The sequence below is a fragment of the Micromys minutus genome (genome assembly GCF_963924665.1).
Source record: "Micromys minutus genome assembly, chromosome: 11".
NCBI classification, from domain to species: Eukaryota; Metazoa; Chordata; class Mammalia; order Rodentia; family Muridae; genus Micromys; species Micromys minutus.
The window spans coordinates 14,665,667-14,690,494 of NC_137980.1; the positions used below are offsets into that span (position 1 = coordinate 14,665,667).

The 24,828-nt window shown below is 44.3% G+C and overlaps 1 protein-coding gene across 1 annotated transcript in view; it reads right to left on the reverse strand.

Annotated features, from left to right (window-relative positions):
* The window catches only part of THBS4 (thrombospondin 4), a 46,341-nt gene that overhangs the window by 15,820 nt on the left and 5,693 nt on the right, over positions 1-24,828 (reverse strand). The window contains exons 3-9 of the mRNA XM_080925492.1: positions 9,417-9,664; positions 8,649-8,757; positions 8,048-8,130; positions 7,670-7,721; positions 7,258-7,460; positions 5,803-5,940; positions 2,528-2,596 (exon numbers count right to left, since the gene is read on the reverse strand). Coding sequence (XP_080781618.1) covers positions 2,528-2,596; positions 5,803-5,940; positions 7,258-7,460; positions 7,670-7,721; positions 8,048-8,130; positions 8,649-8,757; positions 9,417-9,664 — 902 coding nt within the window. The remainder of the gene's footprint in view (positions 1-2,527; positions 2,597-5,802; positions 5,941-7,257; positions 7,461-7,669; positions 7,722-8,047; positions 8,131-8,648; positions 8,758-9,416; positions 9,665-24,828) is intronic.

A 24,828-nucleotide genomic window follows, 5' to 3' on the forward strand; every position in this document is an offset into this window, starting at 1 on the left:
GACTTACCAGCTCTACCCTGGAGGGAAAGGGCGAAAAGGCTGAAGGACCTCCACTGAGGTCCTGGGAGGCAGAATGACAGTTTAAACTGGGGATAGGGAAATGGCTTGATTAAAAAGTTAATTTAAAAATAACTTTAAATTAACAGTTTTTATACACGCAGAGACACGGCTATGGCTCACACTGACACGTCCGGATGACGTACGTTACCTGGGAAGAAGCATAGAGGCTGCTGGCCATTTCACAGGCTGGGGTGGGGGACCTCTAAATTTTTTTCAAAGTTCAAATATATCAATACACATAGTTTTTAGATTTATTTTTTAACATTCATTCATTTATTTCATCCATATGAATATTCTGCCTGCATCTTTATGTGTGCACCACACGCATGCCTGGTGCTTCCAGAGGCCAGAAGAAGGCGCCAGATCCTCTGAAACTGGAGTTACAGCTTGTTGTGAGGTCCCGTGTGGATATGGGAAATGGAACCTTGGTCCTCTACAGGAGCTTCTCAGGGTTCTTCACCCCTGAGCCGTCATCAGCACCTCAAAGTGTTCTTACATATCATTTCAGTGTTATTGAGATTCAATTAGCAAATAAAATGATATATATTATAAATCATATATTAAATACAATATATGCAATTATATTATTATACATGAATGAAGAGATATAAGGTGGGCACAGGGGCCGTGAAGTGTGTGTGGAGGTCAGAGGACAGCTTGTGAGTCTGTTCTCTCCTTTCAGCAGGCAAGCTCCAGGAATTAGACACAGAATGTTAGGCTTGGCAGCAAGCACCTTGACCTGCCAAGCCATCTCAGTGGCCCAGAAATTCTACACACTTAAACTATTCAGTGTGATGGTGTGATGTGTGTCTGCATTGTGAAGGAATTGCCACAGTTAATTAACACAGCACAGCTGTGACCTCGTGACATGCTTTTGTTTTGTTTTGTGTTTAGATAAAGTGTCACGTTATAGTCTAAACTATACAGATTTGTGCCTCGGTGGCACAAACTAGTCTTGAGCTTAGGGTGCTTTTGCCGCCTCTGCTCCCTGGGTGCTGGTGTTATGGGAGTGACCTTCCCCCTTTTGGCTCAAATGTTTGTTTTACATATATGATACAGCACTGCAAAATATGTCAGGCTTTCATGACAGTACCTCAGGATGTGTTCATCCACAAAGCTTAGCTGATTGGATAATTGTCATAATTTACAACTGGATGGTTTTAGTAACTTTGGACCTCTCCACTGGCAAGGCCAATGTTGTTTGCAAACATTTTAAAAATAATCTCTCGGTTTCATCGGATATTCTGTCAACTCATTCTTTTTCACGGCTTCCACTTTTTCTCTTGCCTCCTCCCTCACCCTGGGGTTCTCGAGAGTTCTATCTACTGCCTACTTCTTCTCTCTGGGTGGCTTCTGTTGGAACTGCTATACCGAGGTTTCCCAAATCCATTTGGGCAGACAAGCTTTGACCCGGGAAAAGGCTGTGAAGTACCATCATGTTCTAAAGTGATGATAGCATTGTGGGCTGCTGCAGTAAGGCTGGAAACCCAAGGAGCTGTGTGGCCTTGGTGTAACTGTACAAAATCTCTGTGCCGCAGTCTTTCAGTCCAGAGACTGGGCACCACATACTTCTGCCTACTCAGGTTTATTTACAAGGCCACGAGGAAGTTAGGAATTAAACCACTTTCCCAGAGAATTGTGGTAAGTTAGAAACTGGTCGTTTTGTGAAAGTTACAATGATCTAGATGAATCAGAACTTTTTTTGGTTGATATATAGCTCTATCCCATCTCTCGTCTTCACAAGGTTAAAACGTGTCCAGAAATACAGCCCAGACTGGAGTATTTAAATTACAGAGTCCCCCTGAGCGCGAAACATTCCAATGTGATGCAAATGGAGTTGGAAAAGCTGACGATCCTGTTGTCACCTGTAAAATGTGGAGCCGTTATTATGACCGGACTGGCTCTTCCCATGGGGACGATGTTGGTCTTCACCATCACTTAAACTGGGTTTGGAATCCCCTAAGAGAGCCAGCTCTGGGTGTGCCGTAGTGTGAGGCATTTCCAAATGGTTTAACTAAGGAAGAACACCCACTGTGGGCCCATCCAATAGGCAGCAAGAGGAGAGAGCTACTTGAGGACCAGCATTCATCTGCCTTTGCTTTCTGCCTGTGGGCACATAGTGACAGTCCCTCCATGCTCATCTCCCTCCTTCCCAGCCATGCGAAACCAAAGGGAGCTTTTCCTTCCCGAAGTTGGTTTTGACCAGTAACTCTTTTCACCATGATGGGATGGCAATATAATTATCAAAAGTCAGAAAAAGGCTAGAATAACCTGGCCTTTTAGTATAAAAATTAATTACAAAATGTCTCTAATAGGAAACATACTTTCAGCATAGACTTCTGCCCTCACTCTGCCAATCAAGTCACATGTGCGTAGAGTCTGTGTGTTTGGAGTTACAATCTGCACACACCTACCTGCTTCTGAGCCTGGCCCTGCTTTGATTAAAAAGGCTGTGAGAAATACTTACCAGAGTGTTGATGCAGATAGAATTCAGAACACATGCCCCATTCCGACACTCATCAACATCAGTGCACACCTAGGTATAAAAGTTCAGAGACATCTCAGACCTGCCGCTTAAACAGAGAGGCAATTGTCCTGTGACACGTTTTGGGGAAGACACAGAGTTCCGGGTAGAAGGGCGGGTGAGTGAGGATTGTCTCAGCTCTCTGGGCACTGGTGCACTTAAGCTAACTGCAGATGCTAACTGTCTTCACACAGGTTGAAGGAGTCCAGAGAAGATGTGTATAACTTACCTGTTCTGTAACCTTTAGTCAGGAGAGCCTTTTCCTTACCTTCCCATTTGATACCTAACACACCTCTGAGGATTCTCCACTCAACTCTGAGGATTCCTCCCCCCCCCATCTCTGAGGATCCCCCTCTCACCTCTGAGGATCCCCCAATCTCTGAGGATCCCCCTCTCACCTCTGAGCCCCCTCATCTCTGAGGATCCCCCCTCTCACCTCTGAGCTCCCCCCATCTCTGAGGATTCCCCCCATCTCTGAGGATCCCCCCTCTCACCTCTGAGGATTCCCCCCCACCTCTGAGGATTCCCCCCACATCTCTGAGGATTCCTCTCTCACCTCTGAGGATTCCCCCCCATCTCTGAGGATCCCCCCTCTCACCTCTGAGGATCCCTCCCATCTCTGAGGATCCCCCCCCACATCTCTGAGGATTCCTCTCTCACCTCTGAGCCCCCCCATTTCTGAGGATCCCCCCCATCTCTGAGGATCCCCCCTCTCACCTCTGAGGATCCCCCAATCTCTGAGGATTCCCTCCACATCTCTGAGGATTCCCCCTCTCACCTCTGAGCTCCCCCATCTCTGAGGATTCCCCCCATCTCTGAGGATCCCCCCTCTCACCTCTGAGGATCCCCCCCCATCTCTGAGGATTCCTCTCTCACCTCTGAAGATTCCTATCTTTGTTCAGTTCTTGAAGATGCTCAGCTTCTCCCCAGTTTTGTTATTCCTAGTCCTTCCTTTGGATCCACCATCAGATAAATCACGAATGTTCTCACAATAATTTCTTTCGGCCCCTGCCCTCTTGCTTGTTTTGTGTATCTTTGCTAAATTGCAAGAGGTGGTCTCTGAATCCCTTCTCATCTGGTGAATCTCTAGTTAGTGGTGTCTAATCTGTTTCACACATTGTTTTACATGTGATCCATTGTGACATTCTCATACTGAGTTATTAAATTCAGTACTTATATTTTTAATTGGTAATACCCTTTTTCCTTTCTTTAAAAGAAGGGTTTTATTGAGCTTTTTGTTTATTTTTAATTGTTTTTTAACTACATGCACATATATGTATGTATGTTCACAAATACACATAGATGACTCCTGCATGTATGGCCCAGAGAACATTTAAGAAGAGGGGACGGGACTATCATAAGAGCCAGAGTACTGAGAAGTCTTTTGTGCAAACATCTCTCCTACAAACGGCTGCACAAACATGACCAGAGAAACAGCAGTACCAGTGGATACATTAACGTGGAAGGGGGAAGATTTCATGGTGTCCCATCCCTAGACAAAGAGCTACAGGCTGATGTTAACTGCTAGGAGATACGAGCTTAGGTTCTCCCAGGCGTGAGTTCATTATCGGTTCTCCAGTGCAAAGTGGTCAGCCTTGGAACCATGCACACACACACTGATCATAGTTTTATTGAGACACTTCTCACACTTTGTCTATTTTTCCCAACAGTATCCTTTACTTTAACCACAGCACTGACCCTTTCATAGGCAGTGGTGTTTATCAAATTTCCTTATCACAGTTCCTTTACAGTAGCTCTGATTTTGCCTCTGGGCGTCTGCACACACTGGTATATCTGATTGGCTATGGCTCTGTGATGTGACTCCCTCACAAAGATTTTATGCGGACAGGTATGCTTTACCAATTACACAGACTTGGAGTTTATAACCGAATGGTGTAAACTTGGTGCTGGGTGGTAGACGATTTTCACCATTGTTAACCATGTCTCAAAGCCAAAGTCGAACTCTCTTGCTCCTTTGAGCTACTGATGTTTTTTCCATCTCTGGGTCTCAGAGAGGGAAGTTCTCTGAGGATCCTGGCTTTACACAGGATAGATACATACATCCTAATAGGTCTTCTAATGTTCACAGCCACTGCCCTCATGTACCCATTGAAAGCCCTCGATCTTTACATCCGTGGGCTGGCACGGCACTGATAACCCTTATAGCCCTAGAAATGATTCTTCCTTTGACTTCTACTAAACGCAACAGTTCATTAACATTTACCATAAAGTGTTAGCAAAGCGATCTCTTCATACACACATACATACACACACAGGGTTCAGAATTCATATCTATCCATATATGTGCATATGTAATATGTATGGATTCACATGTCTACTAGGAAGTGCTCCTTACTGTCTTATATTAAACATTTCGTATGGCATTTTGTCTATTTTCTTGGTGTAGTCTGAGAGGTTCTGTCCTTACAAGAGAAAAACTTGGCTCATTATCCTAGCGGCTCCTTGTCAATCCGGTGTCCGGTTTGCTTTCTTTTCCTAGCCTGAAAAACGATGCCCGCTGGAATCCTTTGATAGGCAGCAAGGACATAATGACCCCCTTGCCCTTCTTCAAGGCTAATCATTTCCCCAAGGTAGTAAAATATATTTATAGACCAACTATCTTTAAGGGCCGAAAACATCAAAAAGCATTTCACAGTCAGTCGGTTAAATAATGACCAGATATTGTAGAGCATTTGGGGATAAATGGAGACTGTCATGCTGTACCGAGATGCTTTCTGGCAATTTACAGCTTATATGAGAGAAAGGGCAGGCTTCCTCGGGGGATTATCTTGTCTCTTCAAACCCTCTCTTTTTCAAGCGGGCTCTGATTGGCGACAACCGCTCTATAAAGCCATCTAATTTGCCCATGCTTTTATTTGCCTCTCAGATTCTCAATTTCTTCTGCAGGACAAGATGTCCAAAGGCTGTCAGCCGAGCAGGTCTGAAATCATTTCACACACCCTCTGTTCTGCACTCACTGCTCTCCCAGAGATACTCCATTACCCCAACTTTAACAACTTCTTTTTCCTAGACTTTATGGGCATATGCCCTCCGCAAGGACTCACAAAACAAACCAAAACAACCCTTCCCTAGTGGTTCACCACACACCACAATCTTCCACATGGCACCAGCTGCTCACGGTGGTGGAGGGTAATGCTGAGGAGCTTGGGAATTGTCTGATAATGAAAAGTGAATTTAAAACTCCCACTTCTGCTCACCTGCTTGTTTGTTTTAGCAAAGTTGATCCCAACGCCCTGTACCATGGGCCCAGTGAAGCCAGTAGGACAGGCATCACATCTGAAACCCGGAGCCAAATTCACGCAGCGCACACCTGGATAGCAGGGATGGTATTTGCACTGGGGAGAGAAAATGTTCAGTCTTTAGCTTTTGGGGGGGGGGAGAACTTGGGACTTTCCGTTGTCTATTTGTGCACATTTACTTATTTCTTTATATTCTGTGGTTAAAGGGAGAAAAGGAAATTAAAATGTCCACTTTCATAGTTGCCTGTTGAGCCCCTGATCCAGCCACTTTGGGTTACCCTGTAGCTGTTCACTATGTTACAGATAATGCTGTGTCAGCATTAGATTGATCCTGAAGGCAAACCAGTCTCCATCCAGGTATGGCAAGTGCCCCAGCCTGCTGACATTCCCCAGGAAAGGCCAGTGTCACCGCGACAGTTACACTGAGGCTTTTAGGGGACACTCAGAGCATCTGTGAACTTCCCAGGAGTTTCTACAGTTGGGCAAGGTCCTTCAGGAAGACCCCGTCTTTCTGCCCTATCCAGCCCATGACTATTCCAAGGCCACTTAAAAGAGCCTACAAGGTGGTTCTGTTACCTATTTAAAACAAAACAGCAACTTTAATGTAAAAAACATGAGCACTTCCTGCCCCTTCAGAAAGGAAGAAAATTCCAGCTCACAGATAAAAACCAGATCCCGTTCTGTGGAACATATGCAGGATCCGTTCTCCTAACTTCACATCGGCAGGGGTTGGGAGTTGCAGGGAGGGGGTGTTGAGGGGTCAGCTGAGCAGCCATTAGCCTTCAGGGCCCTGTGAGCAGCATCATCTGCCCTCTTTCCCTTCCAGCTGCCTTCTTGCAGGTACAGGAAAAGGCACATTCTGGGGGCAACTTTGCTACCATCACTGCATGACCAGGCTTGGACCAGATGGTGGTCCTGCTGGTTTCCTTCTGCCAGATGCTGTCACAGGCTTCACCCTTGGGTGCTTTGGCTACTCTCAGGCCTCCCTCACAGACCTGCTTGGTTTGAGATTCCCTCTGCTCCTTCGTTTTACAAAGCTCAAAGAAAGCTACCACAACTTTTGGAGTAAGGCCCCCTAGCCCTTCCTTTCCGCATGTTCAGGTTTCTAATATGGTTGCTTGAGAAAGAATCAACACAGATGTTGGAGTGGAAAGTAGAAACTACAGCAACATAGTGATATAGTCAAGTAAGAGATCCAGGAACACAGAGGAGTGACAGTCACGGCCGAGGCTGTGTGTTAGACCTTCCTGCTGTTACTCAATATGTCTCAGGGCGTTTACGCATCATTAAGGAAGTAGTTCTCTGGACCCTGGAACACAACTCAGGTTCCCCCTAATAAACAGTAGGGCTTCTTGGTCCACAGTGGCAAGGAAAAGATCTGGAGGGCCGCCCCTCGGACCAGCTGAGCATTACCTCATCCACATCTGAACAGGTGATCCCATTTCCCGTGTAACCATCTGGGCAGGGTCCACATTGGAAGCCGTCCCTGGTGTCTGTGCACCGAACACCTCGGAAACAAGGACTGGAGTCACAGCGGCGTGTTGGGCGAGTTGGGGGTGCTGGAGGAGCGATGGGCACCAGCGTGTTTGGGGTTGGGGACTGAAAGCTGAGAGGACCTAGAAGAGAAGACTAGTTTAAGCCATAGGTTTATTAACTCATGTGGAATATGTAAGATATAACATGAAATGTGGCTTCCCTGTGAATTTCCCCCTTCCCCCCAACTCTTGTGAAGAACCGCCAGAGGTTGCAGCCACATGACCTCACTTGAGACCCTCAGCCTGCGCTGCCCCACTCGGGATGAACCGCTCACCACCGGATCACTTACCACAAGCCTGGCATTCTGCAATAGTGTTCCGCAGAAACGATGTTTCTTTGACCTTGAGAAATATAAGGAAGGCATTGCAAAGGAATACTCAATACAACCCGGAAAAAAGTGTCCCTGTAAGGCTGCCCAAGACAGGTTTCTACAGCATCCAATGAGTCTGTGACGGCTGTCCCACTACCTTGGCCATGGAGGCTCATTGTAAGCATGATCCTTTTTTCTTCTGATGGGGCCCTGGGGCTGGTAGCCCGTGTGGGACTATGTGGGGTGTGGCTCAGGGCCAAGTCCTTCTCTGCCTGTGTGAGCCAGCCACTCCACCCATCAGCACAGAAAGATGCTATCATGACTCAGGCTTGACTCAGGATAGCCTCTGCTCCTCACCTGCTGTCTCAGAAGATCTTTCACCTCTCCAAGGAGCTGGTTTAATTGTGCCATTTGGCCCAAGAACTGTCGATTAAAGTCTCCTGTGGGAACAGTCAAAGGTAAGGAATGTTCAGCCAGTGTCACTTGACAGGATTAGGAACCGAGGGTTCTGTGCATGCTTTGCAAAGTACTCTACTCTTAAGCTATGTCCCTAACCTGTGGGCTTTTCTGAGGCAGGGTCTTAGCATATAGTCCAAGCTGGTATTCAACTAGCAATCCTCCTGCCTCAGCCCCCTGAGTCCTAGAAATAGAGGCATGCACATTCATGTCTTGTTGACAGTCATGTCTAAGTGACTTTCTGAATTCAATTTAGGTGATTTATTTATCTAACAAAATAACACCACTGATGCTGTTGGTTAGTTGGTCCATATTTGTGAGTTATGAGAAATCAAAGGGCAGCAGAAAGATTACTTGGCCTGGACTTTGTCCAAGAGCCTGATTTGTATAGACGCAGTCTCAGGGACTGCTGTGCTCTCGGGACATGTCTGGGTTAGGGGACCCAGCCCTTTAGGCGCCTTGACAGGCGTTCATGTCGATGAGTCTGCCCAGAAGCTCACACCTGTGCTTGTGGTGGCCAGCGGCTCACTCTGCTGCAGGAAACAGTCTTGTAGGCTGGCCGCCTGGAACAGCGAGCCCTGAACCACCAGCTTCAGCTCTTCCAAGAAGTCCTGACAGGAAAAAAAGATGCAAGCATGGTTTGTTGATAGGACAGTTAAAAATCTCACCACCATGGCAGGAAACAAGACAAGAGACTTTTTCTTTTTGTCTTCCTCTTTTTTGAGGTTGCATTGAACAGAGCTCTTATTAAGCTCCTCTTTGTTAGTGAATGGTTTGCCAATATCTGTGAAGAAAGATATTGTTTCTTGTGCTCCTCAGCCAACAGAAACTCTATGTTCTTTGACATTCTTTGTTATTTGTGTGAACATAGTAACTAAATAACATTATAAAAGGAGAGAAGGCACAGGATCCTGCCAAAGATAATTTGCTTAATTTCAGCTACTCCTTTTAAACTGAACGGCTGTTTGAAAAGTCACTTCTAAAGAATTTACTTATTTCATCCTAAACAGAAGTCCTCAATTTTCTGACTTCATAGTAAATGTGAATTAAAAAAAAATTTTTTTGATGCCTAGGTACCAGATTCTCTAAGATTCTGATTTAATATATCTTGAGAGGAGCTATCTAACAGGTTTTGAAATTCTCCAAGTGGCTCTAATACCCAGCCCAGGACTCACAGGGATGAGCTGACACATTTTATTCAGCACAGACCTTTGACCCTTGGCCATGGAAGCCCATTTTCCACCTTGCAGAATTGTTAATGGGTTCCTACCTGGGGCTTCCTCTGGAATGTCCTCAATTCAATGGACTCTGGGTTCTGTGTGAGAGCAGAAAAGGCTCTGGGGAGGTTGTTCACCGAATCAACCTGGACACAGTCCAAGTAGAGTTCTATGGAGCCTGTCCCTCGCTGCAAATTGCTCAGTTTCAGGAGGATCCTGTGGCGCCTCCCATCTGCCAGCTGCAAGTTGTTGAAGACCACGAGATGGATCTTCCCATCATTCTTCAGGTAGCGGAGGATGGCTGTAGCCAAATGCAGAGCAAAGACACGGTGAGAGGAAGGGACACTGGAGAGGATGTAGGTTGCAATCACAAATATTGATCTACTGATTTTTGTGTGCCAGGTCCTTGGCATGGTGCAGCACTATCAGGTGACCTACATTCCTCCTGAGGACATTTTGTGAGAATGGGGAAAACACAGAAAGCTAGCAAATCCAAAAATAAACACCGAGCTTTAATGAATTAAGAGTCTTCCCCCAGCAGAAAGTCAGATCAAGTTCATGTCCTTTGCTAAAGGCATATATTCATTAACCTACCGAGCACAAGTGCCCTCCAGGGACTTCAAGACAGTGAGTGCTGTTCTCAGTTGCTTCAATTTTCTAAGCCAACCCTATGAAACTAGAATTGGTGCAGCAAGTGAAGCTGAGACGAGGAGCTTGCTCAGGTTGTCGTGAGGACAGGATGAAAATCAGAGCCCCGGTGTGCTATATTCCAGCGCACGGCTGGGTCTTTGTCAGCATACGCCACATCATGCCTTAGATGCAGTGTTGTTCTTCAGCAACACCGAGCAGGACCTTATTGTCTATTCCCAAGTGCAAAGCCCTCTCTCTTGTTCTATGTACTAACTAAAGGCTCATGGGAATCAGCCTTGCTTTTTCAGCCCATCACTGTCTCAAATATATCAGGACCTGGTTCCAAAAGATGATGTTTTGTGGGTGTAACCCTTTGGCTGGGTTTTTCTAGAAAGACTAGAATGGTTTATTTCCAAGGTTTTGATGAACCTGCCAAGACACTTCACAAAGAGAGGGGTTGGGGGTGGGGTGGGGAGACAGAGAGACAGAGACAAACAGAGACAGATAGAGACAGAGAGTGTTATGGTTTGTATATGCTTGGCCTGAGGTGTGGCACTATTAGGAGATGTGGCTCTGTTGGACTAGGTGTGTCACTGGGGGCATGTGGGCTTTAAGACCCTTATCCTAACTCCCTGGAGGCCAGTGTTCCCCTAGCTGCCCTCAGAACAAGAGGTGTAACTCTCACTTCCTCCACCCACCACTTCTGCCTGGAGGCTGCCATGCTTCCACCTCGATGATAATGGACTGAACCTCTGAACCTGTAAGCCAGCCCCAATTAAATGTTGTCCTTTATAAGAGTTGCTTTGGTCATGGTGTCTGTTCACAGCAGTAAACCCTAACTAAGATTGAGTGACAGAAAGACAGAGAGAGAGACACACACAGAGACAGAAACAGATAGACATAGAGAGACGTACACACAGAGAGCTAAAATTAAAGCAAAACTTCTTTTTAAAAGAAAAGAATGTTTGTTTCAGGACCATAGAGTGGCTCAGTGAACATACATTCTTTTAATCATTAATACATTCTCTCATATATTGCATTCCTCCCAGTCCTCCTTCCATCATCTCCTCAACCCCCATCCACCCCTCTTCAGTTTCTCTTCAGAAAAGGGCAGACCTCCCAAGGATATCAACCAAGCATGACTTATCAAGTTGCAACAAGACTGGACACATCCCTTCATATTAAGGCTAGTTGAGGCAACCCAGTAGTAGAAGAAGAGTCTCCAAAACAGACAAAGGCATCAGAAGCAGCTCCTGTTCCCGCTGTTAGGACTCCACAAAACCACCAAGCTACACAACCATAACATAGGATGTTCATTCTGTTGCCAATACTAACGATGAATATGGTCAAAGATGAGAACCAATTGTTGAAATTATTTCCTAATTTTGATAAGCACAGCTGATCTGCATGTATGAGCACACATGACAAATGATGAAGTGTAGTAAAAATGGTTTAAAAATGTCCATTTAAAGATGTTAGTAAACACTATGTATGTTTGTCTAGAAAAAGTTGGGCTCTTTAAATAAAAGTACAAACAAGAAACAAGTCCTCGTGAAATAGATCTGGGGACAGACAGATGGCCCAGCGGTTAGAGGCATCCAGATTTGGTTCCCAGCACCCACATGACAATTCACAACTCTCTGTAACTCTAGTTTAGGGATTCAGTGCCCTTTTCTTGACTTTGTGGTCACCAGGCATGCACATTGTACACACACATACTTACATGCAGATAAGCACTCACCCACAAAAAATAAAAATAAATCTTAAAAAAATAATTTTAAATGAATAGAAAAGATCTTGGTATTTTATTCAATGAAAACCAAAAGGAAGTTGTAAGCATTTCTTCATTCAGAAAATTTGCATATGTATATGTTTGCATACATATATGCAAGTGTGAGTGTGTATATACATACACATATATTTGCATGGTAAAGAAAATTATCAAAACTAGTTGAATAATTTCTGAGTGTTTCATGAGTACTTTTTGCTCATCTTTAGTGCCTAAGCTTTCTACATGAAATGTCCATTTCATGTAAATATATGTGTGCATATGTGTATACACACACACACACACACACACACACACACATATGATAAAATGGAGTCGGTAAAGGCACTTGCTGTCAAGCCTGACTACCTGAGTTCAATCCTCAGGACCCATGCTGTGGTGTGTGCGTTTGCACACAGCCACAGGCATAAACACACACATGCACCCATGCATGTGCACAAATACACACTCGTGCACATGCATCACGTGCAAATCCATCACATCTATACTAAAAACCAGGAAGTGGAAGTTAGTATACATATTAAGTCTTTGATGCTGCTGATCTGTGCAATTTGTGGCAAGTAACTTGAAGTGTCTTCCCTTAGGTGTCTCTCCAGCAGACTGGAAGCACCAGAGCTGCCACAGAGACCAGCCAGCCAACAATCCAGTATGTGGCAGTGTGGCCAAAGAAAACGATATATTTTGAGGCTTTGCCCAAATTACACTTTCTAGGTTCGTTTTCCCACCTCCTCTCAAGTCTTCTAGCTTTGCTTTTCCATGTGGCAACCGTGTGCAGACAGGAACAGCATTGGCACCGTGTTCAGTGACACACACATGCCAGGAGAGGGTCTGACAGAACTTTTCTTATGTCTGTGTGGTCACTACTCAGCGCTTCCTGCCAGAAGAGAACTTTTGTAAGATAGGGACCGTCTACCGTAGCTCAGCGCTAAGTTTCCTAAAGACTTAATAGAAATAATAAACACGTCAGGAAGACGGAACATGTTTGCAGAACACGAACGAGGAGAAACCCTCCCTCTGTTCTCTCTTTCCTCCTGAGTTTGGGGGATTAGAGATGTGAGTCACTTCCTCTGAGAAGAAAATGATTTATTTCTAGTCTCGGACGCAACAGGATCTTTACCTTTTTATTTACTACTAATAGAATCTCGAATTTATTTCCAACAATGGCTCTAGTGCTTGGAATTAGAGATACACAGTAACTAAGAGACGGAGAAATGAAAAGCAAACCTAAGTACCACTTTACTCTCTGAAACCTCAATTACTTCACTACTCAGAACAGTTTGCAAATACCTGGCATTTTACGAGCCAATAAAAATACCACACGTCTATTAAACTTGAATTAGGTCATGCACGCCTTTTGCCAATACGCCATCATTCTAGCGACAGCCACGATTTCTCCTTCCTGGATTAACAGTTTAAGAAGATAGACGTGCATTTAAGACATTTAAAACAAATACTCTAGATTTTCCTCCCCCCAGACTAAGTGTTCTGTGGATTTCAAAGGAAACATCTTTTGGGCTCAATGCCACTTTTAACAGATCTTTGCAGAGCACATGTGTCATGGTTTATTTTCCTAACTGAAGAGCTGAGATTTATAAACAGTTCCCAGTGAGGTAGATACTGTGAATATGAACTTTTAAAGAACTAAACGACTAAGTTTAAAACTTTCCACATGAATCAAGGCCGACAGAGCCGCATATCTCTGTCCTAGGCCACGCAACAAACCCTGCCCGTGAGCTCACACTCTCCTGAAGGAGAGCTGTAGTTCAACCTAGTGTTTTTCTTTTGTTTGTTTGTTTTTTGTTTTGCAGTAAAGTCTCCCAAATGACGTACTCCCTCAGGCACCTGGGACTTGTGACGAGAGGGGGAGCAGGGAGGACCACGGAAGCTTTCATGGTGTCTGTTAGAAAAATCAAGCACTTTGACATTGACCGTTCTTCATTCTTGATCTAATAATTTTTGTTTCTTTTATGGCTTTAATTTTTTTTTCGTTTTTTCCTCTTTTATGGCAAATTCTGTACTTTACTGCCTCTGTACTTCTGTTTTATATCCCCTGAGCCCTTAGCCCACCCCAGAAGGCAGCCTCGGGCGTCAACTCGTTCTCATCGGTCACAGAGGCCCTCAAGCAGCCGTGAGTTTTGCCCCTGGAGTCCTTGTAGCCTGCTGGGTGGGTGCCTCCTGACCTCCCCAGAAGCAGAGAACACACATGCTCCCTCTTGTCAGAACTCCCGGGATCCGGAAAGCAGCCTTCGACCCTGGAACACCACACGTCTACCAGGTCAGCACTCTGGGGAAAGTTCCCTGGGTACAGTTTTGTTTCTCCAGCTGCAGCACATTTCCCAGGTCAGCTTGGCGTTCCACTAATCCTGCTGGCTCATGCCTACAGATGTCTTTGTGGCAATTGCCTCAGCCTCTACCTGCTCCATCTCTGGGCTCCTCTGACTGACCCCTGGCTCACCCTCTCATGGTTGATCCTTTTTGTACAGGTTTAAGACGAGAGGACTGAGTGTCCTATAGGAATTGCTCTGATTCAATTCCTGCCTGTTTGTTTACTAGCTTGGGTTTCCTTATCGTTGTATGAGTGTCTTGCATGGATGTATGCTATGTGCAATACATTAGCACTTGGTGCAGGCAGAGAGGTCTGAGGAGGGCATCCTCCAAATTGAATTATAGACAGTTGTGAGTTGCCAGTTGGGAACTGGATCTAGGACCTCTGTAAAAACAAGTACTCTTAACCTCTGAGCCCTCTCTCCAGCCCAGGTCTGGCCTTTTTAAAGCAAGCACACTAGTAAGCAGATGGATGTATCCAATAGCTCCCTAGTGTCTTCTGATTAATTCTAAACACCTTATCTCAGGACAGGTCCCAGCCTGAGCATCCCCTCAATTTCCTTCCACACTGCGAAGACGACTTCCTCTGTATCTCTTGGTATCTGGAAGGGACTGGCTGGATAGTTATTCGATGTTGTCATCCACAATCACACCATTTTTTAAAAATGTGGAAGATTTTTTTTCTCCAAGCTTAGCCTGTTTGTGTCCTTGACAGTCTGGGGCCCGATCTGATAACCCAAAGCTACACTGGCTCACCTGAGTACCAGGTGACACAGGACCCAAAGTACCGAACCCGATCAAATGCACTCTTTGTGGCTGACAGGGAAACAAAACCACCAAACCAAACCCTAGTGAGGGGGATTTGAAGTTCTGCTATACTGGGAAAAATATTTTTTTTAAAAAAGTGCTTTTGAAGAAATGGACCTTGGAGTAAGACTGTTATAGCATGCTGACTTTTAAAGTAATGAGGCAGGGTGCCCGCTAAAAACCTAGAAATGATAGTACTGTGTCTGCTTGGGGAGCAGAATTGAGAATGACCAGCCTGCAGGCACTCAGGGTGGAAACATTGTGACAAGTGACTTTACTCTCAGTACTTTAGTCTCAAATGAAAACCCTCACTGTGAACTTGGGTCATCTTTTTACCGGCATTATACATTTTTAAAATGCCTCCTTGCTATCCATGTCCTCTGTGGCGGAACTCTGGTTTGTCTTCACTGATTCATTTTTATGGGCTGTGTATCTGGTCATGGTAACGTCTATACTTCGGGAGCTCCATACAAAAGTAAATCACCGAATAGCTTTTCCACTAATAACTCTCTGGGTGACTGTGGTAAACGTTGCCTGTTTCCAAATGTTCTTCTAACAGTTTTCACATAAGTAAGGTTTTCAGAGGCCGGGTGGAGGGAGGAGAGAGGGGAACAGTTGGTCAATTACACAGAGCGTCTGAGGAGGAAATTCTTTTAAATGGTTATGAGAGTTGTCATAGCATGTTGTCAGTGACGAAGCTGTGAGGAGTGCAAAGGTCGTGTTCTAAGGGCAGTCACAAAGTCATTTCTTCAACACCCTGGGATTTCCTAGCTTTTCCACAATCTCAGATTATTAGCAGGACAAGTCATTAGCTTAGTGTAACTCTTCACAAACCCCTTCAAGAAAAATGCAGCTGCCACCAGTGTGGTCTGGACACAGGGAACTCATTAACTCTCGGAAAAAAAAAATGTGTGCAACTTTGGGATATCTCGTCATGGTTTTCCTAGCACAGGGTAAGCAGCTGTCTCCTTCAAGGCTTACCCATAGGTTCCAGTCTTACTTTTCAGAGCTGGAACAGATCTAGCCCGATCCTGACGCCAAGTTCCTACAAATACTTTCACATCTCTCCTTCCAAATACTTTTACATCTCACCGTCTCCCGTCTTTTGCTCGACTCCTTTATTTTTCTATTTCCCTTAACTTTTCAACTTGGATGTGATTTAATAAAAAGTGTGTGTGCGTGTGTGTCTGCATGTGCGTGTGCGCGCACATGAGTGTGTCCCTTAAATGATGCTCTTCTTGAGGTGGCCTCTGGTTTCCCAGTGTCCAAGATGAGCAGCAGTGGTGTGGATGTGGTTTGACAGTGAAGGGTGCAGTGAGACCATGGAGTCAAGTAGCCCTAACTCCACTGTGTATTTATGGCATTAAAGACTTAAAGACCTTCTAAAAGTAGTTAGAGGGCTACACAGCTCAGAGCACTGGCTATTCTTCCAGAGCCCTGGTTTGATTCCCAGCATCCACGTGGCAGGTCACACACATCTGTGACTCTAGTTCCAAAGAATGTATCTCCTTCGTCTGACCTCCATGGGTACCAGACATGTATGCTGTACACAGACACATACATGGTTTATAAAGATGCATGCAATCAAAACACCCACATGTCAGGAGCCATGACTGGACAAGCTAATTACTAGCAGGTGGTCATCCTGACATGGCTGCCTCGGATTATTATATAGTCTGGGACTGGTTTGCTCTTATTCAGCAAGGCTGTAAGGGATTCATTTTAGGAAATATTCCTGCTATTAAAATGCTTTTCCTGTTATTATTAAACATATATAACAATCATTAAGTGATATCACCCCCCCCATTGGAGCAGATTTCTCCAGATCTATGTACAGAAGATGTACTGTCTTGTAGTGATGCTATATAGACAAATAGATGACTTAAGTCTTAATAATGATCCTATAAGAATTCCTAAAATTATAACTTTGATTATTAAGCTCTCTTCTAGTGGGACTGTTATTAGGTCATTTCTGATAGTCAAAACTGCAGTGAGAACTCAGTCAGTCTCCCAAGTGTCACCAGTCAATTGCTCTTAGATGGTAACCAGACTTTCTCCTACTCAGAGCACATTCCAAGAGGTTGTAAAACAATTAACCAAAGGTCATAAAAGAGAACTAACAATTTATTATAGGTGCTAGGAAAGAGGACAAAATATTGACTGGGTTTATCTATACAAAACTTCACTAATAACTTATAGTTTTATACCTTCAGTGGACCTGTGGAGCTGAGACAGGTGATGGATGTTTAGCGAGATAATCACTCCAAGTGGATATGCATGCAAACATTCTCTGCTGTAAACTTCTATTTCAATTTATGATTTGATTTTTCGTGTGAACTTGTGATGCACTTTGTAACATGTTGACCATGTGTTCTGAGAGATGTTGAAGTCCTGAGGACAGACAAGAGTCAGAACTAAGCGGAGAAAAATGGGGCTGAGAGAGGAACTGAGCTGAGAGAGGAACTGAGCGGAGGAGACGTTTTCAGACAGGACAGAGTAAGACTACAAAGAGAATGCAGAATGGGACAACTTAGAGACTGTGGGGACATAAAATACTGAGAGTCCTGTGCAGAATGCAGAGGGAAAGAGGAAAGGAGAAGCCGCAGAGAGCAGAAGGAGCAGGCCCCTCCTCACCACGGGACAGAACAGGTCCTTTCTTAATAACAAGGCAGGCTTAGTCTTATTAAAAAGAGCAAAGCTTTTTTTCTTACGAACATGGGTTTAATTCATTTAACATTAAAAGGGCAGAAGCCTTTTCTTTCTCTATGCAATAAAGATTGGAGCTCGGTTTTCATCCAGAATGAGTGAGTTCTTTCTGCACTGGTGCTTGGTCTTTTGTTCCATATGCATATGTAAGTATGGATATGTGTGTGTGTGTGTGTGTGTGCGTGCGCGCACGCCTATAAGAATATAATCGTGAGAATGCATGCAAGCTGGGCCCACCTGGTTTCCACTCAAAACCAAAATTCATAAATGCACATTTGTGAATCTGTATATAAACTTATGTGAGTTTATGCATATTTGCCTAGGTAAAAGTTTTTCCTTCTGCAAGCGCTATTCTTGTCTCTTGGTTCAATAGACGTTTATTGCTCCAAACTTCCCCCTAGCCCGACTAACAAGAGGCATCTGGACAAAAGAGATGAGAGAGAGATAGAAGATCTTTTTTTTCACTTTTTAGAAGTTTTTCTTTTCCCCACTTAAGACGTCTGAGCAGGAGGATAATCACTTTTCTAAGCGACCCCTTTCCTTCCTGAGACTTCAGACTAGCAGGCTGAGAGTTAGAGCCCAGCAGCTCCCGCTGAGACAGAACAAAGGCCACATTACTCAATCCTCTGTTGGTAGGCTACAGTGGTCAGTTGCCTAAGCCAGCATCCCTTTACCCTGAGAAAGAGCAAGACACTTTTTAGGACTTTTTAGATGTTATCATCAGCATTTTGGTACAGTTAGAGAGCTAGAAAATCCTGAGACCCTCAGATTTAAAGCCATCACCAGATTCCCTAAACTCCACCGCTACCTTCTCTGGGCCGGGAGGCTCCCGGCACCGATATGCATAAAATAATAAAGAAAGCAAATTAAAAGCAGATCTTTCATTCAGCAAATACTTTGCACATCTCTGCATCCAGCCTGGTGCTCACACTGATTGTTTCTCAGTGCTTTGAACGAGGACTCCTTGGTTAGCTCTCCCATATCCTGCACTGGTAATTCACTTTCCTCTACTGGAGAAGGGATTCACACTTGTACTTATTCGATCTAATCTGATTGGCTATGCCCCACTGTGCTGCCTTGCACACCTTGCACACGTTGATGGTATTCATTGTGTTCAATTCTGCTCCTTTGCTTTGTGCTAACAGAAGACACAATGCTACCATCACTTAAGGCACTGAATTGATTTTTGGCTTATTTAATCCCAGTTGTCTTCTGACATATTCATTTTTTTATATCATTTGGAAAGGCAAATGAGATACTTTAGGGAAAAAAATTGAAGTCAAGATAACGTTACTTTTTTGGTCTTTCACCTTGGGAATTATTGTAAATAGAGGCAGCTGGCCGTGTCCTGTTCTTATTAGCCCTGTTTTGTGTTTAGAAACTCCTGATTTCTTTGCTAGGTGATCCCCAAATACATTAATAATGATAAGGATTGTGATAATAATAATGTTATGGGTTTGATCCAAAGTTCATCATTCAGAGGCTTTCGGGATCTAATTTTCTTCTCCATAGAAAGAAGACCACATGCCACTGTTTCCTCTGACCTCCAAATGTCGCCGACGGTGGTTATGCTGCTACCACTTTCTCTACTGAGTCACCCGGTCTGTAATCCACCTGGGCACGGACAGCTGAGTCCACTCAGGGAAGCACTCGAGCACACTCGAGCGCGCACAGACACACACACACACACAAGCATACACACACACACACACATACACACACACACACACACGCACACACACACATACACACAATACACACACACATACACACACATACACACAATACATACACATACATACACACACATACACACAATACACACACACACATACACACACATACACACAACACACACACACATACACACAACACACACACACATGCACACACACACACATACACACACATACACACATACACACAACACACACACATGCACACACACACATACACACACATACACACAACACACACACACATACACACAACACACACACACATGCACACACACACATACACACACAACACACACACACATACACACAACACACACACACACGCACACACACACACACACATACACACACATACACACATACACACAACACACACACACATGCACACACACACACATACACACAACACACACACACATACACAGAACACACACACATGCGCACACACACACATACACACACACATACACACACATACACACACATACACACACACACACACGCACACACACACACAAGCATACACACACATACACACACATACACACACATACACACAATACACACACACACACATACACACATACACACACATACACACAATACACACACACACACACACACACACACACGAATGCGCACACAAAGACCTTCCCTTCTCATCTCTATCAGCATCCCTCATACTTCTATTCTTCTTCCCAAATTCATGAATTTTGGTTCTGTTGTGCGATCATTCAGCTTAAACAGGGCTAATCTGTGTGACCGTCCAATTAGCAGTATGTATTGGATACTGGTATGGCCTTCAGTGGTACACAACTAAGGCAGTGGTTCCCCATTCCCTTGAAGCTTTTGTTTGTTGGTTGGTTGGTGGTGCTGGGGACTGAGCCCAGGCTGTTGAACAAGCAAGGAAAGAGTTCCACCACTGAGCTCCATCTCCAGCCCTCTTTTTCACTTTTTAAAAAGGATTTATTTATTTTATTTGTATGAGTACACCGTAGGTGTCTTCAGACACACAGAAGGGGGCATCAGATCTCATTACAGATGGTTGTGAGCCACCATGTCATTGCTGGGGATTGAACTCAGGTCTTCTGGAAGAGCAGTCAGTGCTCTTAACCACTGAGCCATCTCTCCAGCCCTGCTTTTTTATTTTTTTATTTTTATTTTTGGAGACAGAGTTTCACTAAGTTGCCCAGACTAGTCTTGGGCTCACTCTGTAGCCCACACTGGCTTTGAACATTTGGTCCTCCAGGCTCAGCTTACAGAATATCCGGTATTGCCGGCATGCACTAGCTTGTCCAGTTTGATGTTATTGTTGAGTATTCTTTGTTTGCTTTTAACCCTTCTTGACCATCTGAAGAACATTTCGTTTGCTGGGTAAGACAGAAGCCGACTTTAGACATGTGGGCTTATTTATTTCTTCTTCTTCATTCCAAGCACAGCACAAATGTTCTCTTTATTATTGAATGTGCAAATCAATAACATCAACTCAATTCAATTTTAGCCTTTTCTATTCTAATTTTTATACTTTTGGGGAAGGTTTTTTTTTTTTTAAATCTTTCACCTTTTGCATGTGCCCATGCTAAAATTGAGCTGAGGCATGCTTTGAAATGCAAAAGGGAAAGCGAATGTTAGTCCTGTTCCACTTGGCATATTGTGACACATGCATGGCCTGTATCCTGAGAGTCTGAGACCTCCCACTTCCCCATGCTCATTACTGGATCTAAAGCACTGCTTCCTAAAGCTCCTCCTTCTCCCTCACATTGTACTGGCCTTTAGCCTGTAGGATTCAGAACTGCTACCCAGAGCCAATGGACACTTCTGGTCCTTAGTAAAGTGAATGGCTGACTCTAGTCATGGTAGCAGTTTCCTGGGGCACCTTCATTTCAATACCACTAAGTTGGTCTTGGTGACAACCAAAGGAAGACCAAGGGAACAATCCTTTTCATTGCCTTTCTCTCACAGGCAAAGTTACCAGCAAAATGGATAAATAACAGATATCTGTCCCATCCATCCATCCATCCATCCATCATCCATCCATCCATCCATCCATCCATCCATCCATCATTCATCCATCCATCCATCCATCCATCCATCATCCATCCATTCATCATCTATCCATTCATCATCTATCCATCATACATCCATCCATCCATCCATCCATCTGTCCATCCATCTATCCATCATCTATCCATCCATCATCTATTCATCCATCCATCCATCCATTATCCATTCATCCATCATCCATTCATCCATCCATCCATCCATCCATCATCCATCCATCCATCCATCATCCATCCATCCATCCATCCATCCATCCATCATCCATCCATCCATCCATCCATCCATCCATCCATCCATCATCCATCCATTCATCATCTATCCATCATACATCCATCCATCCATCCATCCATCTGTCCATCCATCTATCCATCATCTATCCATCCATCATCTATTCATCCATCCATCCATCCATTATCCATTCATCCATCATCCATTCATCCATCCATCTATCCATCCATCATCCATCCATCATCCATCCATCATCCATCCATCATCCATCCATCCACCCAGCATCCATCTACCCATCCATCATATACTATTTATGATCCTGAGGTTTTGTTTAAAATCCATAGGCTAATGGGGTTTAGCATACACTTCCATTCTTGGGATCACTCTGAGATGACTGTAATCACCCTCACTGTAGAGATGATAACTGTGCTGTCAGATTCACAGATGTACATGACCAGTTGGCAGGATTTTCAATTGGGACTCAAATCTGAGATGCTAACAAGAAAGTTGTCTCCATGCCAGACACTAGAATGGCTTCAAACATATCCAACCACATGGTTTTGCAAAATATTCATTTGTATGAAGATCATACCACCTGTGTTACTAAAAATTTGACAGATCATTTGTACCAGAAACACTACCCATGTCCTCTTGTTTGCAAAGGTTCTCCAACGTGGATTCATTACAAAACTCCTTTCAAACAATTTACATGTACCAGACACTAAAATTCCATAATTTCCACAAAATGGCGTGTCACTGTTCATGTTATTCAACTCGCACATATGGAATCGGTTTTCTTTGGGGTCCTGCTGTAGTCTCTACAAAGTGTTGTGGTCGTACAAAATCAGGGCAAGAGAAAGAACTGAGAAAGAGCTCATAACCTACTGGAGGGAATTGTAAGCAATGAAAGTACTAACCAAAGTACAGTTAGTACCTCTCTTGTCTAGAAAACAAAGTCATAGAAAGAAAACTGAGACAGTGATTAGATGACTCTTTAGTGTGCAGGACTTTGGTATTTGGAGATGGTGGAGGCCATGTAATGGGGAGAAGAGCAGGTACAAAGGGGCAGAGAAAGAAAGACAGGTGGGTGGGTTCAGAGGGGACTACACTTTCTGGCAGAAGCTCAGGCTGTGACAAGGCCACAGTGAGGTTCAATTTGGGAAGCATGTTGTGGGTTATGCTGTAGAACCTGAAAGGTAAGGCAATTGCACCTTATACATTTTGGAATGGGGGACACTATAGGTCTCTGGTGGGTGTACCTTGACTGAGACGGTTTTGTCAGCAGTAATGAAATGGCAGTGGATGGGGCTACTTAGAGAACGGAAGCAGAGATATTGCGGCAGACGCTTCTGTGGTGGTCATGGGTCACATTTGAGTCTATCCCAGCAGTTTCTCTAGGACCAGAGGGCCTGATTCTGTTCTCTAATATCATCTTTACCATTCCCTTCCAGTTCCCATCTAATGCTGGCTCAGGTCTGTTAATGGGAGAGGCAGACTTTACTTCTTACTCAGGTTCCTTTAGTCAGTAGAAATGCATTTGGATTGTTCTGACTGTGGTATTGTTTTATCTGCAAATTAACTGAAGGGAGAGCAGCTGAGCCTCGGTCAGTTGAGGGAGGGGTGACTGGAAACTACTGTGCAGGGAGACAACTCTCTCGTGGTTCTGAAAACTAAATCAGTAAGACTACCATTAAGTACTTCAACAAGGAGTCATAACTATATGCCACCTCTTCTCGGACCCAGAAACTCGCTGATTCTCTCTCACTGTGCAGTTCATCATGGCTGCCGCTCCTTCCTACAGATGGCAAGTGTGTGTATTTTCCGGTTTTTTTTTTTCTAGACAAACAACACGATGTGAATTATTCAACTCCCCCAAGCTTTAATAGTTATATAACTTTTCTTTACTCTCTGCAGAACTCTCATTACTGGAATCTCTTTTTGATGGTCACAGTTTTCTAAGAATAACATCTTTTCCAATTGGAGGGAGGGTGAGAGGTGTGCTGGTTAGCTATACATTTTTTAGGACAAAATGGCTAGGATCAACAACTTAAAACTGATCACTTTATGACAGCCAGAGAGAGAGAGAGAGAGAGAGAGAGAGAGGGAGGGAGGGAGGGAGGGAGGGAGGGAGGGAAGGAGGGAAGGAGGGAAGGAGAGAGAAGAAGAAGAAGAAGAAGAAGAAGAAGAAGAAGAAGAAGAAGAAGAAGAAGAAGAAGAAGAAGAAGAAGAAGAAGAAGAAGAAGAAGAAGAAGAAGAAGAAGAAGAAGAAGAAGTTCAGGGTCCCCATGTCCCTTCAAAGGTACACCTCCAGTGACCCAGCAGCACAAAGCTTGGCACATGGGCTTTCGGGAACATTTAAGATTTAAACCAAAAGAGGCGGTTGGGGATGGAGCTTATTGGCATAGTGCCTGCCTCCCATACACAAAACCTCAGGTTCTGTCTCCAGCACTGGAAAACAAATACATGAAGGTTTTCATCAACTATCTCTTCTCTCCCCTAAAAGGTTGATCATCTAGAGCTTACAGCTGCATAGCATTGCTAGCTTCTCTTCGAGGGGAAACAGTAACAAGCGCTTCGCTCATCAGACACACCATGGGTCTAGTGTTGCTTTGGCTCTGGGAGTAAATGGGAAGAGTCAGTTCAGGAGAGATTGCTTCCCGTGTTATGATGGTCCAGGCAGACTGGCCGTCTTAGAAGCAGAGGGTAAGACACCCTGAGTAACAAAATCTAGGAGCAGCTTTTCATTCTCACTGTTCTGCTGAATTGAGCAGGAACAAACATCTTTCCAAGGCATCTGAAGTGGCTGAAATCTCAGCAACTAACTTAAGAGATGTGAGGAAAATGGGAGGCAGGGGTTGGGAGTAAGTTACCCCTCAGCATAGAAGGGAATCGGGAAAGGAGTGCTGACCTATCTGCTCAGTATGTCCCAGACTTGGTTACCTGAGACTCACCCAGGGACAGACCAAGAAAGCCCATAGGAGATGAGTGAGTGCCAAGAAGAGGGGATAAGAAAGGGTTCCAGCCCACTCTTCTCTGGTTTTAAACTCTACCATTCTGTGCAAGCAAAGGCTTTCCTCTCTCAGCCTGCAGATTTAAGGGTTCAAGTACAAGGACATCTAAGAAGCAGGCAGAAACACTAGGAAGGGTCAACTTTATAAAGCCAGTTGAAATAGATATAAA